Source organism: Talpa occidentalis, unplaced genomic scaffold, assembly GCF_014898055.3.
Source record: "Talpa occidentalis isolate TD23 unplaced genomic scaffold, MPIMG_talOcc4v2.1 talOcc4.15, whole genome shotgun sequence".
NCBI lineage: Eukaryota > Metazoa > Chordata > Mammalia > Eulipotyphla > Talpidae > Talpa > Talpa occidentalis.
The window spans coordinates 87,235,177-87,247,091 of record NW_023601543.1 but is presented as its reverse complement, the minus strand read 5'-3'; the positions used below and the strand labels follow the sequence as shown (position 1 = coordinate 87,247,091).

Genomic DNA, 11,915 nt, shown 5'->3' with positions numbered 1-11,915 from the left:
GGTCTCCTCAGGACAGCTGCTGCCTGGGGCTCTGCTCACGTCGGCATGTGCAAAGCGTCGCGCTGGGGGCCAAGCTGGAGAAGCAACGGAATGCGGGGAGTGACCGGGATGCTTTTCTAAGAACTGCGTTTCTAGCGGGCACCTGGACAGCTGAGCTGTGGGCGCAGGGGCAGCTGCTGGACGACACCCATCCTGGCCAGGGCGAGGGAGGCCGGCGGTCGCCTCCAGCTCAGGCACGTTACCTGCCCACTGAGTGTAGACGCTGCAAGGACTTCCGCCGGGCCAAAACAGCAGCACGGGTCATCCCTGCCTTTCCCTCGGACCCCCTCCCACGCTCCTGGAGGACAATGAGATGAGAACATGGAAAGGTTTGCGGAGGGCACACCTCAGCCCCCGGGACGCCCACTCAAAATGGGGGAGTCCTTCCCACGGTCTCTCGGGAGACCGCAGCCCACGCCCCTGCCATTGTTTCCCATCGATGGTGACGGACACACAGACCCCACACAGCCACCCCCTCAGACCAGCGCCGGCTGGATCCCACAAGGGGTAGGAAGAAGTAAGGAAACAGCCCCCCGACGTGCTGATCAATGGCGGCCTCGGGGACCACACCCAGACACCCACGTCCGCTCCATCGGATCAGGGAAGCCGAGCAGGTCCTTCGTGGGCACAGCCTGGCGCAGCTGCTGGGAACCCGACTGCCTGGGGCGCCCGCAGAGCCAGCTCGCTCGTTCCTAGCAGCCCCGGGGTGTCTGCCCTGCCTGGCCGGAGACCAGCAGAGCCACAGAGGGGCCCTGGCATCGCGCTGCCTGCACCGGGCCCCTGAGCCCCTGAACCTCGCAAATGAATGGTGTCCTAAGAATGCCGTGCATGCAGCGAGCACCCCGCGGGGTGCGCCCGGAGACCCTGCCTGCCCCGCCCGCCGACGCGAACCCCAGGTCTCCGTTCACCGCCGGGGCCTCGGAGGACTGAGCTCCCCCGGGCCGCGTGTGGCTGGGCCGAGCTCTACTTTTATATACAGATGGAGCACATGGAAGCACAATCTCGCTAGAAGCTCTTTCAAACGGAAAACACCAATAAAAGCTTTGTTTTGTTCTGCCTCGTGTCCCCTGTGTGTGTCGGAACGCACAGCTATGTACAATTTCATTTTTACAAAGTTTCTTAAATAGAGTCCAGACCGGCGAAGCGTCTCTCCGCACAGAAGCACGGGAGGGGCAGAGTCAGGTCTCGCACGTTCCGCACACGATCCCGCTCGCCCTCCAGTCCGGGCGACAGCGCCGAAGGCTGGGGGCGCCGGGACTCGGTCTCCGCGGAGGCAGAGCCACCGAGGGGTACGCACGGCACGGGAAGGACTTTCTGTATTTTCGATCCAAATTAAAAAAACGAACTTGGGGAGCCCCGGTTGAGTTCCAGAGCGTGAAGAGTCTCTGGTGACCTCGGGCACGGCCAGGACCCGGCCTTGAAGCGGGACTGCACCTGTCGCGGGCGCCGGCCGCATGTCATGGGGTCACACGCGAGCTCGGGGCAGCCCCGCGGGACGGGTCCATGGGTGGGGGGAAGAGGAAGTGGCCGCCCCTTTGCTCTCCCGTGTTCTCGTGTCTGAAGTCAACGGGAAACCCTCTCTTGCTCGTTGGGTGGGGCCCGGGGGGCACGGAGGGAGGGGAGGGCCCCGCTGAGCTATACCCGCGTGGTGGAGTGTCCGTGCGGCAGGTTGGTGCTGTTCTGGCCTCCGCTGAAGGTGTTGAACGTATGTAAGGGCTGCATCCCCGTCAGCGTGTTGGGGATCATGGTGATGGTGTTGGGCGTCATGAGCGGGATGTCGTCGGGAGAGCGCCGCAGCGTGAGCGTGTAGTCGGGCGGGCAGGTGAGCCGCAGCGTGTCGTGCGCCTGCAGCGACTCACACTCGTGGTCGTGGTCCAGCTGCTTCATCTGCAGGGACATGATCTCCTCGTTCTGCAGGTGCGCGATGTCGTTGGTGGTGTTCCTCTGCGGGCTGGGCCGCCGGTGCGTCTCGTGGCGCCGCTTGTCCTTCTTGTAGTAGAGCGCGGCGAACGCCAGGATGTTGAGGAACAGCAGGGAGGCCCCCACGGCGATGGTGACGCTCAGCTCGGTGGAGTAATCCCGTTTGGTTTCGATGAGGACGGTGGTGTCCTCGGGCCCCGGCTTGTGGGGGTCCTTAGCGTGCTTGGGGTTGTTGGCGGGGGTGATGGCCGGGCGCTTGGTCGTGGGCCAGATCTTGGCGGGGGAGCGCCGGGTCCCGTAGGGGAAGGAGGTCATGTCGGGGGGCGGGACCTTCGTGGTGGTGGACACGTACTGGAATATCTCGTTGAGGTTGTGCAGGTGAGGCACCAGCTCCAGCCAGAAGGCCACCTTGGTGGCCCGGTAGTGGTCCCTCACCCTGGGCTTCAGGCCAATGTGTAGGTAGAGCTGGTCTTTGGGGTTGTATTTGGACCAGGCCACTTCCTCGAAGCGATTGGGTTTTGTGTGGATGAACTTGGTGTCCTGAGGAACGGGCTGGTTGGGGTCACTGGGGACAGAAAAAGAGAAAACAATGAAAGCAAGTTCTGGGGTTTGTCTTTCAAGTTTCTGGGGTAAAGCTCTTCGTCAGATAAAATAGGAGATGCCAGTGGCCTGGACCAGTAACAGGTGCAATCTGCATTTATCCTACACGGCTACCATGTTGTCTCGTCTTTGTAATCTCCTCTTGCCTTTATTTAAAAAATAATCCCTACAGCCTAGTGCCCTAGAACACATGAGTGGGTCAAGAAGATGTGCTGTATACATCACACACACACACACACACACACACACACACACACACACACACACACACACACACACACGGAATACTACGCAGCCGTCAAAAAGGAAAACATGCCATTTGCAGCAACTTGGATGGAGCTGGAAGGGGTGGTGCTGAGTGAAATAAGTTAAAGGCAAACTTGAAAAGTGACCACAGATCTGACGCATCCAGGAGGGAAGGGAGAGGCAGAAGCAAGAATGGGATGGTGGGAGGGCACCATGGACCATGGCGGGGGACCATGCGTGCCCTGGGGATGGGAGAGCTGCGGTGACCACAGCTGTAGGGAGAATTCCCAGCCTGTGAAAATATTAACCTGACTATAAAATACTGGTACCCTGTTCAAAATAAAACATTTATCAAATGACGAATTTCTAGAGATGCCTGAAAGAGAAATAATTCCCCTTCGCAGGCCCTAATATTTCTAGTATTTGCTAAAACACGCCACCCTCTTCGATGATTTTCAGGATTTCAAATTTTACTCCTTTTGGGCCTCCCTGGTGGCGCGAGGGGTTGAGCACATCACTGTGGAGCAATCTGCAGCCTCTGCTGCATGAGTTCAATCCCCGCCTGGCCAGGAGCTACCCACAGGCCGCAGCAGACCTCTCTGTCTCCCCGCTGCTCCCCTCAGCAGTGGATTTCAGTGGATCCACCTGTTCTGCTCCCCGCTCTGTCTCTGGTGAGTCCTCTCACCCCCACACTCTGACCTGCTCCCCAGTTCTTGTATGCATCAATAAATAAATCTTTAAAAAAAAAATTAACTCCTTTTGAGGCATGAATCCCAACAAGGCGTGACTGGACCTCGAGATGTTATCTGGCAATGTCTGTAGGTATTTTTGTTTTCATGCAGGCAGCCTGGGCTCTGAGTGGGCACAGGCCACGCAAATGCTCCTCCAGGGAACTGGACAGGCCCCCCCCCACCCCAGCATGGAGAACTGACCACAGATGTCAACACCACGGAGCTGATAAGTCCTGACTTGGAGGCTGTTGTTCAAAAACGTGGCTGGAAATGTGCCTCCTTGGGCAAGAATGGCTTCTGAGGTCAATACTTTTAACAATGAAAACAGATAATAAATTAGACTAAATAGATGTCAATAGAAGACACACTATAATATACATTAAAATCCATCAAAAACCGCCTTTGTGGTAAGAAAATGCGCGTCCAGGGAAGCAGGCGCCGTTTGTCGGCTCTCTCTGCCGGAGAAATCTCCGTCTTAGCAAACCCTTCGAAGGCTCAGGCCCCCTCAGATCCAGCCTCATTCCATGAATTCTAAGAGGTTGGGGTGGACACGTTTAGAAGAAACACCAGATGCAAGAAAAGGGCCCCCCAACTCTGCCATTGTAGCACTCATGGGTTTTTATTTGTGTTTATTTTTTGTCTGTTAAATCTTTTTAATTAATTTTGATGCATTTATTGTTATTGAAATGAGACGAGCAAAGGTAAAGGAAAGAAAAGCCGGATTATTTACAGAACTAAGTACGGGTAGGAGACTCGCCGAAACGACAGAATATTCCACAAAAGGTGGAGTTTGCAACATCTCTGCAAGCCAGTCTTCACAAATGCCAGCCCCCCAAAATGCCAGCCCCCCCAATCCTGATATTCTCCACGTAACCCCCACGTTTGGGTTATTTGGGGCAACACTCAAAGATCTCACTTTGCCATTTCGTCCACTTTGTTCCTCATATAACACCCTGTCCATGTCCCCCAAGAACCTTGCGCATGTCCCCCAAGATCAACCTTGTCTGTGTCCCCCAAGGACAACCTCATCCACATCCACATGAACAATGTTTGTGTTCCCCAAAAAGCAAACTTGTCCCCCAAGAACAACCTTATCTGTGTCCCCCAAGAACAACCTTGTCCATGTCCCCCAAGAACAACATCCATGTTCCCCAAAGAACCTTATCCATGTCCCCCAAGAACAACCTTGTCCATGTCCCCCAAGAACAGCCTTATCCACATCCCCCAAGAACAGGCTTATCTGTGTCCCCCAAGAACAAACTTGTCTATGTCCCCCAAGAACAGCCTTATCCACATCCCCCAAGAACAGGCTTATCTGTGTCCCCCAAGAACAACCTTGTCCATGTCCCCCAAGAACAGCTTTATCCACATCCCCCAAGTACAACCTTGTCCCCCAAGAACAACCTTGTCCATGTCCCCAAAGAACCTTGTCCCTGTTCCCTCAAAAACAATCTTGTCCACAACCCCAAAGAACAACCTTGTCCCCCCCTGAACAACCTTGTCCGTGTCCCCAAAGAACCTTCTCCCTGTTTCCCCCAAAACAACCTTGTCCACAACCCCCAAGAACAACCTTGTCCATGTCCCCCAAGAACAGCCTTATCCACATCCCCCAAGAACAACCTCATCCATGTCCCCCAAGAACAAGCTGTTCATGCTCCCAAGAACAACCTTGTCCGTGTTCCCCAAATCCATGCCCCCAAGAACAAGCTGTCCACACCCCCAATCTCCGACACACCACTTGCAGGTCTTCTGTCTCCCCTGGCGCACCCCCCGGCGGTCGGCAGCCCAGTGCCGTCACTTTCCAGAGTCCGGCACACGTTGTCTTTAACACTCGAGGTCCCCCCGCGGCCCCTCAGCTGGCACCCAGTTCTCGCAGCACCCCACAGCGTGCCCCGCTGCAGCGTCTGTTCCTCGCCCTCCACGAGGTGCTTCCCGTCTGCACCGGGACCCGCGTCTGTCTCCACGGCAGGTGAGAGGCTCATCACTCAGCTGCAAATGGGGTCACCTTGACGGCTCTGCAGCGACTGTCTCTCAGTGTCCCCCCAAGTGTCACCTCCTGCTCCTGTGATCACAGCCACGGCGGGATGGAAATGAGTCCCTGATGCCCGTGGCTCAAAAGCAGACGAGGCAGTGGCTGCAGGCAGCAAGAACCCCAGTCTCCTTGGCTTCCCGGTCTTCGAAATGCACACCCCAACATTATTTTCTGGGATTCGACAAAGCACAATGTGGGCACAGCATATCCCAGGCGTCATCTGGGCAACGAGCAGCTTCCCCCATGGCGTGCAGGGTCCCCGCAGTATCCATCGCCCATGTTACCTGAAGGACACTCAGCAGGTGCAGCTCTTGGCTCAGGTGAGGAGCTTCCTCCAGGCTGGCCTTACGCCTTCCCCGCCTGCTCAGCTCACCTGGCACCTTGCTGAACGCTGCGGCACCGTGAGCACCAACCTCGGGGGCGATGGACATCCCTGAGCTGACGGGGCCCGCGCCAGTCCACATTCTCTGCCTAGAAGGCAGGCGCCGGGCAGAGGGGGTTTCGGGATAGAATCAGGGTGTTCAGAAGCACCAGCAGCACTAGGTGGGGTCGCCCACCTCCCCGATGCCTCCCTAGGTCCTGGCTGCAGCTCCCTTGGGTGCTGACGGTCCTGGAGATGCAGGACCTGCCTTGGTCTCTCGTCCCTTTCCCCAGAGCACACAGCCTTGGGCAGGCAGGGGCACTACCGAGGAGTAAGGGTTTCTTTGGGTTTCATGATGGCGTCCATGGGTCGGCGGAATCCATGATGGATGGAACCAGCTTTCCGGCTAAGAAGGTCCTACAAAGTCCACGTCCCGACACACCAGGGCAGAGAGAGCCCGAGGCTTGCCAGAAGGTGGCCACGATGCGTGTTTAGGAAGGACCTGGGAGGGGGGTGTCTGGATGCCCACTTAGTCACCCCACCTGCGCTCCTCTGGGGGCCGTGGGGGTCACTCAACTTACAAGACAAAGATGCAACTTTGCAGGGGCCAGAATCACAGCTCTCGGCTTGAGGGCACCATCGGGCAGGGCCCGGCCTTCCCCCCTGAAATTAAGATGCACCGAACGCCAATAGCGGGGACCTGATGCAGGCAGGGCCCTAATGGGGTAAGGAGGAGACTCCCCAGCACCCTGCACTTAAGAACACAGATTCACGGGGCGATGCGATGACAGAGGGGGAAACTGGGGTGCTCCTGGTCACATGAAACCGAGATCGCTCGGCTTCTAAGCCTGCAAGTGTGACCCCATGAGTCTCTGCGGGAAGCCGGACTGGTGTGTGTCTGCATTAGCCGCACTCGGCAGCTCCTAAACCAGGCGGCTGCAAAGACGACCTTGGCTTGACCTCGGCCAAGGCCCAGTTGGAGTAGGAAGCGTGTGGTAAGAGCAGGCGTCTCTCTCGAGTGCCTCTCCTTCTCCCTCCCCCAGCTCCAAATTCTCAGACCCATTCCGTAACCCCCAACAGCGCAGAGCACTGATCCATCCAGCCAGTACATCTGTCAGTCGCTCAACAAACACAGCGGTCCTTCGTCAAGGAGGCAAAGCGAGCCTTTCGTATTCCAAAGGCAGGAATGTGAGGAGTGACCTTAAGGAAGGGGGGGATGGGGGATGGGGGATGGATGGCGCCCAGGTGCGGTAGCGCTTTCATTTGGGATTCAGCGTGAGAGGCTCAAGGTTAATGACAGAGGCACAGGCGGGCACCACAGGACGGTACCTCATTAATTTGCACAATTATGTTATGAGACAAGAGAAAATGAAGTGACAGTGTGATGTCTGCAGCTGACAGGCGGGGAGGCTGCTCTGCCAGCATCGCTGCAGAAGGTGGGGGGTGTGTAGCGGTTGACCCTGCTGGACACGGGTCTCTGGTGCCTGTGGCCACCAAGGTTTCCTTTGAGTAGTGACCACAGGGTGACATTCACACTCAGGACACATGCGTGACTGTGCTGACATCATCCATCCATCACACACACAGACACAGCTCGTGCGCTGGAGAGATGCTATGGGTGTGGACACAAAACGCCCGGACACGTAAGCCGCATGTGCATGAGGGGAGGCATGGGGTTAGATGCATGCACGGATACCTCATGTGTGTGTATCTGTGTGCAGACACATGTGTGTACAGATGTACATGTGTGTGTGTGGTTGGTTCTGGAAAGATTTATATGTAAAAGCATATACATACATGCAAGTGCAGGGTCCACCCTTTAAATATCTCTGTCTCCATTGTTCGCCATCCATCTAGCCTGTCTCTCTCTCCATCCACCCATCCATCCATCATCCATCCATCCATGTAGTCAGTCTATCTATCTATCTATCTATCTATCTATCTATCTATCTATCTATCTATCTATCTATCATCTATCTATCCTCTCTATCTACCAACCTGTCCATCCATCCATCCATCCATCATCCATCCATCATCTATCCCCATCCATCCATCCATCCATCCATCCATCCATCCATCCATCCATCCATCCATCCATCCATCCATCATCCATCCATCTATCCTCTCTACCTACCAAATTGTCCATCCATCCATATAGTCTGTTTATCATCCATCTATCCACCTACCTACCTATCTACTTATCCAGCCAGCCAGCTATTCATCCATCCATCCATCCATCCATCCATCCATCCATCCATCCATATCCATCCATCCATCCATCATCCATCCTCATCCATCCATCCATCCTTATCCATCCATCATCCATCCATCATCCATCCATATCCATATCCATCCATCCATCCATCCATCCATCCATCCATCCACCCATCCACCTTCCTAGTTACCTACCTGTCTGTTTTTCCAGGTGTCTATCTCTCTGTCTGTCTGTTTATCCATCCACCCACCCACCTGACTTTATATATATCTATGTATGTATCTACATATCTATGTATCTACGTATCTATCCATCCATCCATCCATGTATCTGTCCATCCACTTATCTATCCATCTACCTATCTATCCATATGTCCATCCATCCATATGTCCATCCATCCATCCATGCAATCTTCCATTCATCCATCCATACGTCCATCCATCCATCCATCATTCCATCCATCCATCCATCCAATCTTCCACCCATCCATCCATTCTGCCTACATATGTATGGATCTATCTATGATCTATCTATTATCTATCAAGTCAATTGTCCATCCATCCACCAGTCCGTCCCTCATCCATCCATGCAATCCTCTGTCTACCCACCTACCGACCCATCCACCCATCCATTTCCCTGTGTCTCTACTTACACACACAGAACCACTCCACAGTTGTCATGAGATTAACTTCATTCCTGCAGACACACAGCAAGGACAGCCAGCATGCCACACACGTCTGTAGCTGACTCTGTAATCTCCAGAACAGGCAATATCACCTCTACATTGGAAGCTCGGCCACCCGCTCCCAGCACATGGTGCAACGCGTGAACGCTGCCCCGCCGGGAGGTGACTAAAAACTTTCAACACCAGGCAGCCTGCAGTGAGGGTCTGGTCTCCAGCTCCTGAACACCGGGTAACTCTTACTCTGTGTGCAGGTGTGTTTGTGTGTGCAGCTGGGCTGTGGACGTGCATGTGTGTTCTGCATGGTTGTGCGTGCAAATGCAGGTGTGACCCATGCACAGATGTTGTGTGGTCTGTGCCCATGTGTTCCTGCATGCACCTGTGTTGCACTGTCATGCATCCATGTACATGCATATGGTGTGTGGTGGCATGCACATATGTGCTGTGCACATCATGTTGTGTGGGTTTCCATGCAAGTGTTTCCATGTACACGTGTGCATTATGTGGCTGTGCGCCTGTGGCCCACACACGGGTATGCATGGTCATGTGATACCAACACACATGTGTTTTATGGTCTGCATGTATGTGTCCTTGCATGCACCTGTGTTGCACAGGCACATGTCCATGCACATACATGTGGTGTGTGGCTATGAGGACATGTGTGCTGTGCAGTCAGTGTTGTGTGGGTTTCCATGGAAGCATGTGCCCATGTACACACATGCATTGTGTGGCTGTGTGCCCACGACCCACACATGGGTGTGAATGGTCCCATGTTAACACATGTGTGTTGTGTCTCTGTGCACACGTGTCCACCGTGTGCACCCGCATGTCCGAGCCCCTAGGATCCCCACTCATGCAAGCCCCCCATGACGACAGAGCAGACCCCCAGCGGGCAGCGGCACGTACCCGGTCTTGGCGAAGTTGGTCCAGTAGGTCATGACCACGGCGCTGAGCATGACGTCGTTCTTGGAGAAGTTGCAGCTGAAGAGCTCGGTGGGGCCGATCATGGGGATGCCGAACACGTAGGGCACCTCGTCGCCGTGGGCCGAGTCGGCCCAGCTGGGCTTCATCTCGCTCTGGCAGTGGTGGTAGAAGGCGTAGAAGTAGGTGGGCGAGCCGTACTGGGCGTGCAGGTCGGCCGTGGCCACGGCCGGCGCCACCCACTGGTGGTCGGTGAACAGAGCCACCAGGGTCTTCCTGCGCGTCTCGGGGTTCTCCTTGTCCGCCCAGTCCGTGTACATGAACTTGATGGTCTCCCGCAGGGTGTCCTTCCCCTCGGGGTAGCCGTACAGGTTGTCCACGAAGTTGGACACGGAGAAGTCGAAGTCGTTGGAGGTCACCCCGTCCTCGTTGTCCACGATGCCGTCCACGAACTTCAGGCCCTCGCCCTGGTTGACGCCCAGCATGATGTCGTAGTTGAGGAACTCGCCCTGCTCCATGAGGATCTGGGGGTCGTCCGGGATGACGTCGCCGTCGATGACGGGGCCGAAGGCGATGTGGTAGGTGGCGGGGGTGATGGTCTGCTGGATGAGCTCCTTGTGGTTCTTATTCCGCAGGCATTCCACCAGGTCCGTGGTGTCCAGCATGTTGCAGCCGACCTTGTCTGCCAATATCCGAGTGTACTTGGCAGGCTGGTAGTTGACGGCCCAGCTGGACAGCGCCGTCCCGCTCTGGATGATGGCCTTCTGGAACAGCCCTGCAGGTGCAAAACCGTGCAGAGGGAGATGAAGCCCCGAGACAGAGACGCAGCTTTGAGCTCGCGAAGAAGGCGCCGATTGTCCGGCGGGGCATGTGAGTCTCCGCAGACGCAGGCATTCAGCCCTGCCAGCCGCTCTTTTCACTCCTGCATCTCCTCACCCCCGCCCCCCTCTGCCGGCCACCACTTTTAGGGGGCGCTCCCTCCTGCTGCCTCCCTCTCTCTCTCTCTCTCACACACACACCCCCCAGAAAAACTGTAAGAAACGAAAGTGCATTGAGCGCTACGCCCTCCCGCCATCGGCTGGAGTATTTCTTTCCTGGGCTGCAGAGGCTGCAAATGCAAGCTCGCCCCGCCGCCCCCCTCCCCAGCCTGTGAAAATATGCGCCGCCCCCATCTGAGGCCAAAGGCGGCCTGCCTCGCTTGCTTGCGCAGCCAGGTGGCGCTTCCTGGGGCGGGGAAGACCCCGCGGAGCCCGGTTTCAGAGCACGGAGGCCGGGCTGGGAGTGCTCAGGCAGCGCCCGCCCTCGAGGGAAAGTCTTAGATTCAGACAATGGAGATAGCCATTGCATCGGCGCTTCTTGAAGGATCTGCAGTGCGAGGCCGGGCCCGCAGGGGTTTTTCCTCCAAAAAGCATCGATTTCAAAATGATGCCCGTTCAAAATCCAGCGCGGGGAAAAGGATTCTCCCACTTGAAACTCATCTGCCTGCGTGGGGCGGTCTGCGGGAAGATGGATGTTTGCTGCCCGGTCACATGAGTGCACGGCTGCCTGGGGTTGCGGGGAAATGAATCCTGTGTTTAAATACCGCAGGACAAGCGGGTTCAGGCGAGCGGCACCGAATCTTCCCGGGGCTCCCTGCAAGCCCAGGAGCTCCCGCTGGAACGCCTCGTGGCAGCTGGAGAACACGCGCGGGCGGCCACAAGCCCACTCGGTTTCAAGCTCACGCCACAGTCAAGGCTGAGACCTCCGCGGCCACCGGCAGCACGCGGGAGGCGGGTGTGACCCAGCGGCTCTGCCCCTCGCACCAGCACGCCCACCTGGTGCCAGCTTCCTAGGGTTTATGACTCTTTCGGCAAGTGCAGGGCTGTCTTGTGTCTTTGGCTCTAGAGTCTGTTGAGCCGTAGAGAAGCGATGTCAGCACTTCAGCTGTCGAAGGCGTCGACAGGTCAAAACGGTTATGACCAGAAAAGGCCGCTTGAATGGTCCATCCGTCCACCCAATTTCCTACGTATCCATCTACCCACCTCTGCACCCGCCTAATCTCTCCGGCTAGACATCCAGCAATTCAATCTTCTGTCTACCCATCTATCTACCCATCTGTCTGTCTATCCATCTATCTGTCTATCCATCTGTCTGTCTATCTATCCATCTATCTCTCTCTCTCATCATCC

General features: G+C 56.1%; 1 protein-coding gene across 1 annotated transcript in view; it reads right to left on the bottom strand.

Annotated features, from left to right (window-relative positions):
* Positions 1 to 11,915, bottom strand: part of NLGN4X (neuroligin 4 X-linked) — a 137,462-nt gene that overhangs the window by 627 nt on the left and 124,920 nt on the right. Inside the window, 2 exon segments of the mRNA XM_054695872.1 lie at positions 1 to 2,524; positions 9,733 to 10,522. The exon segment at positions 1 to 2,524 is cut by the window's left edge and continues 627 nt beyond it. Coding sequence (XP_054551847.1) covers positions 1,675 to 2,524; positions 9,733 to 10,522 — 1,640 coding nt within the window. The 3' untranslated portion in view covers positions 1 to 1,674.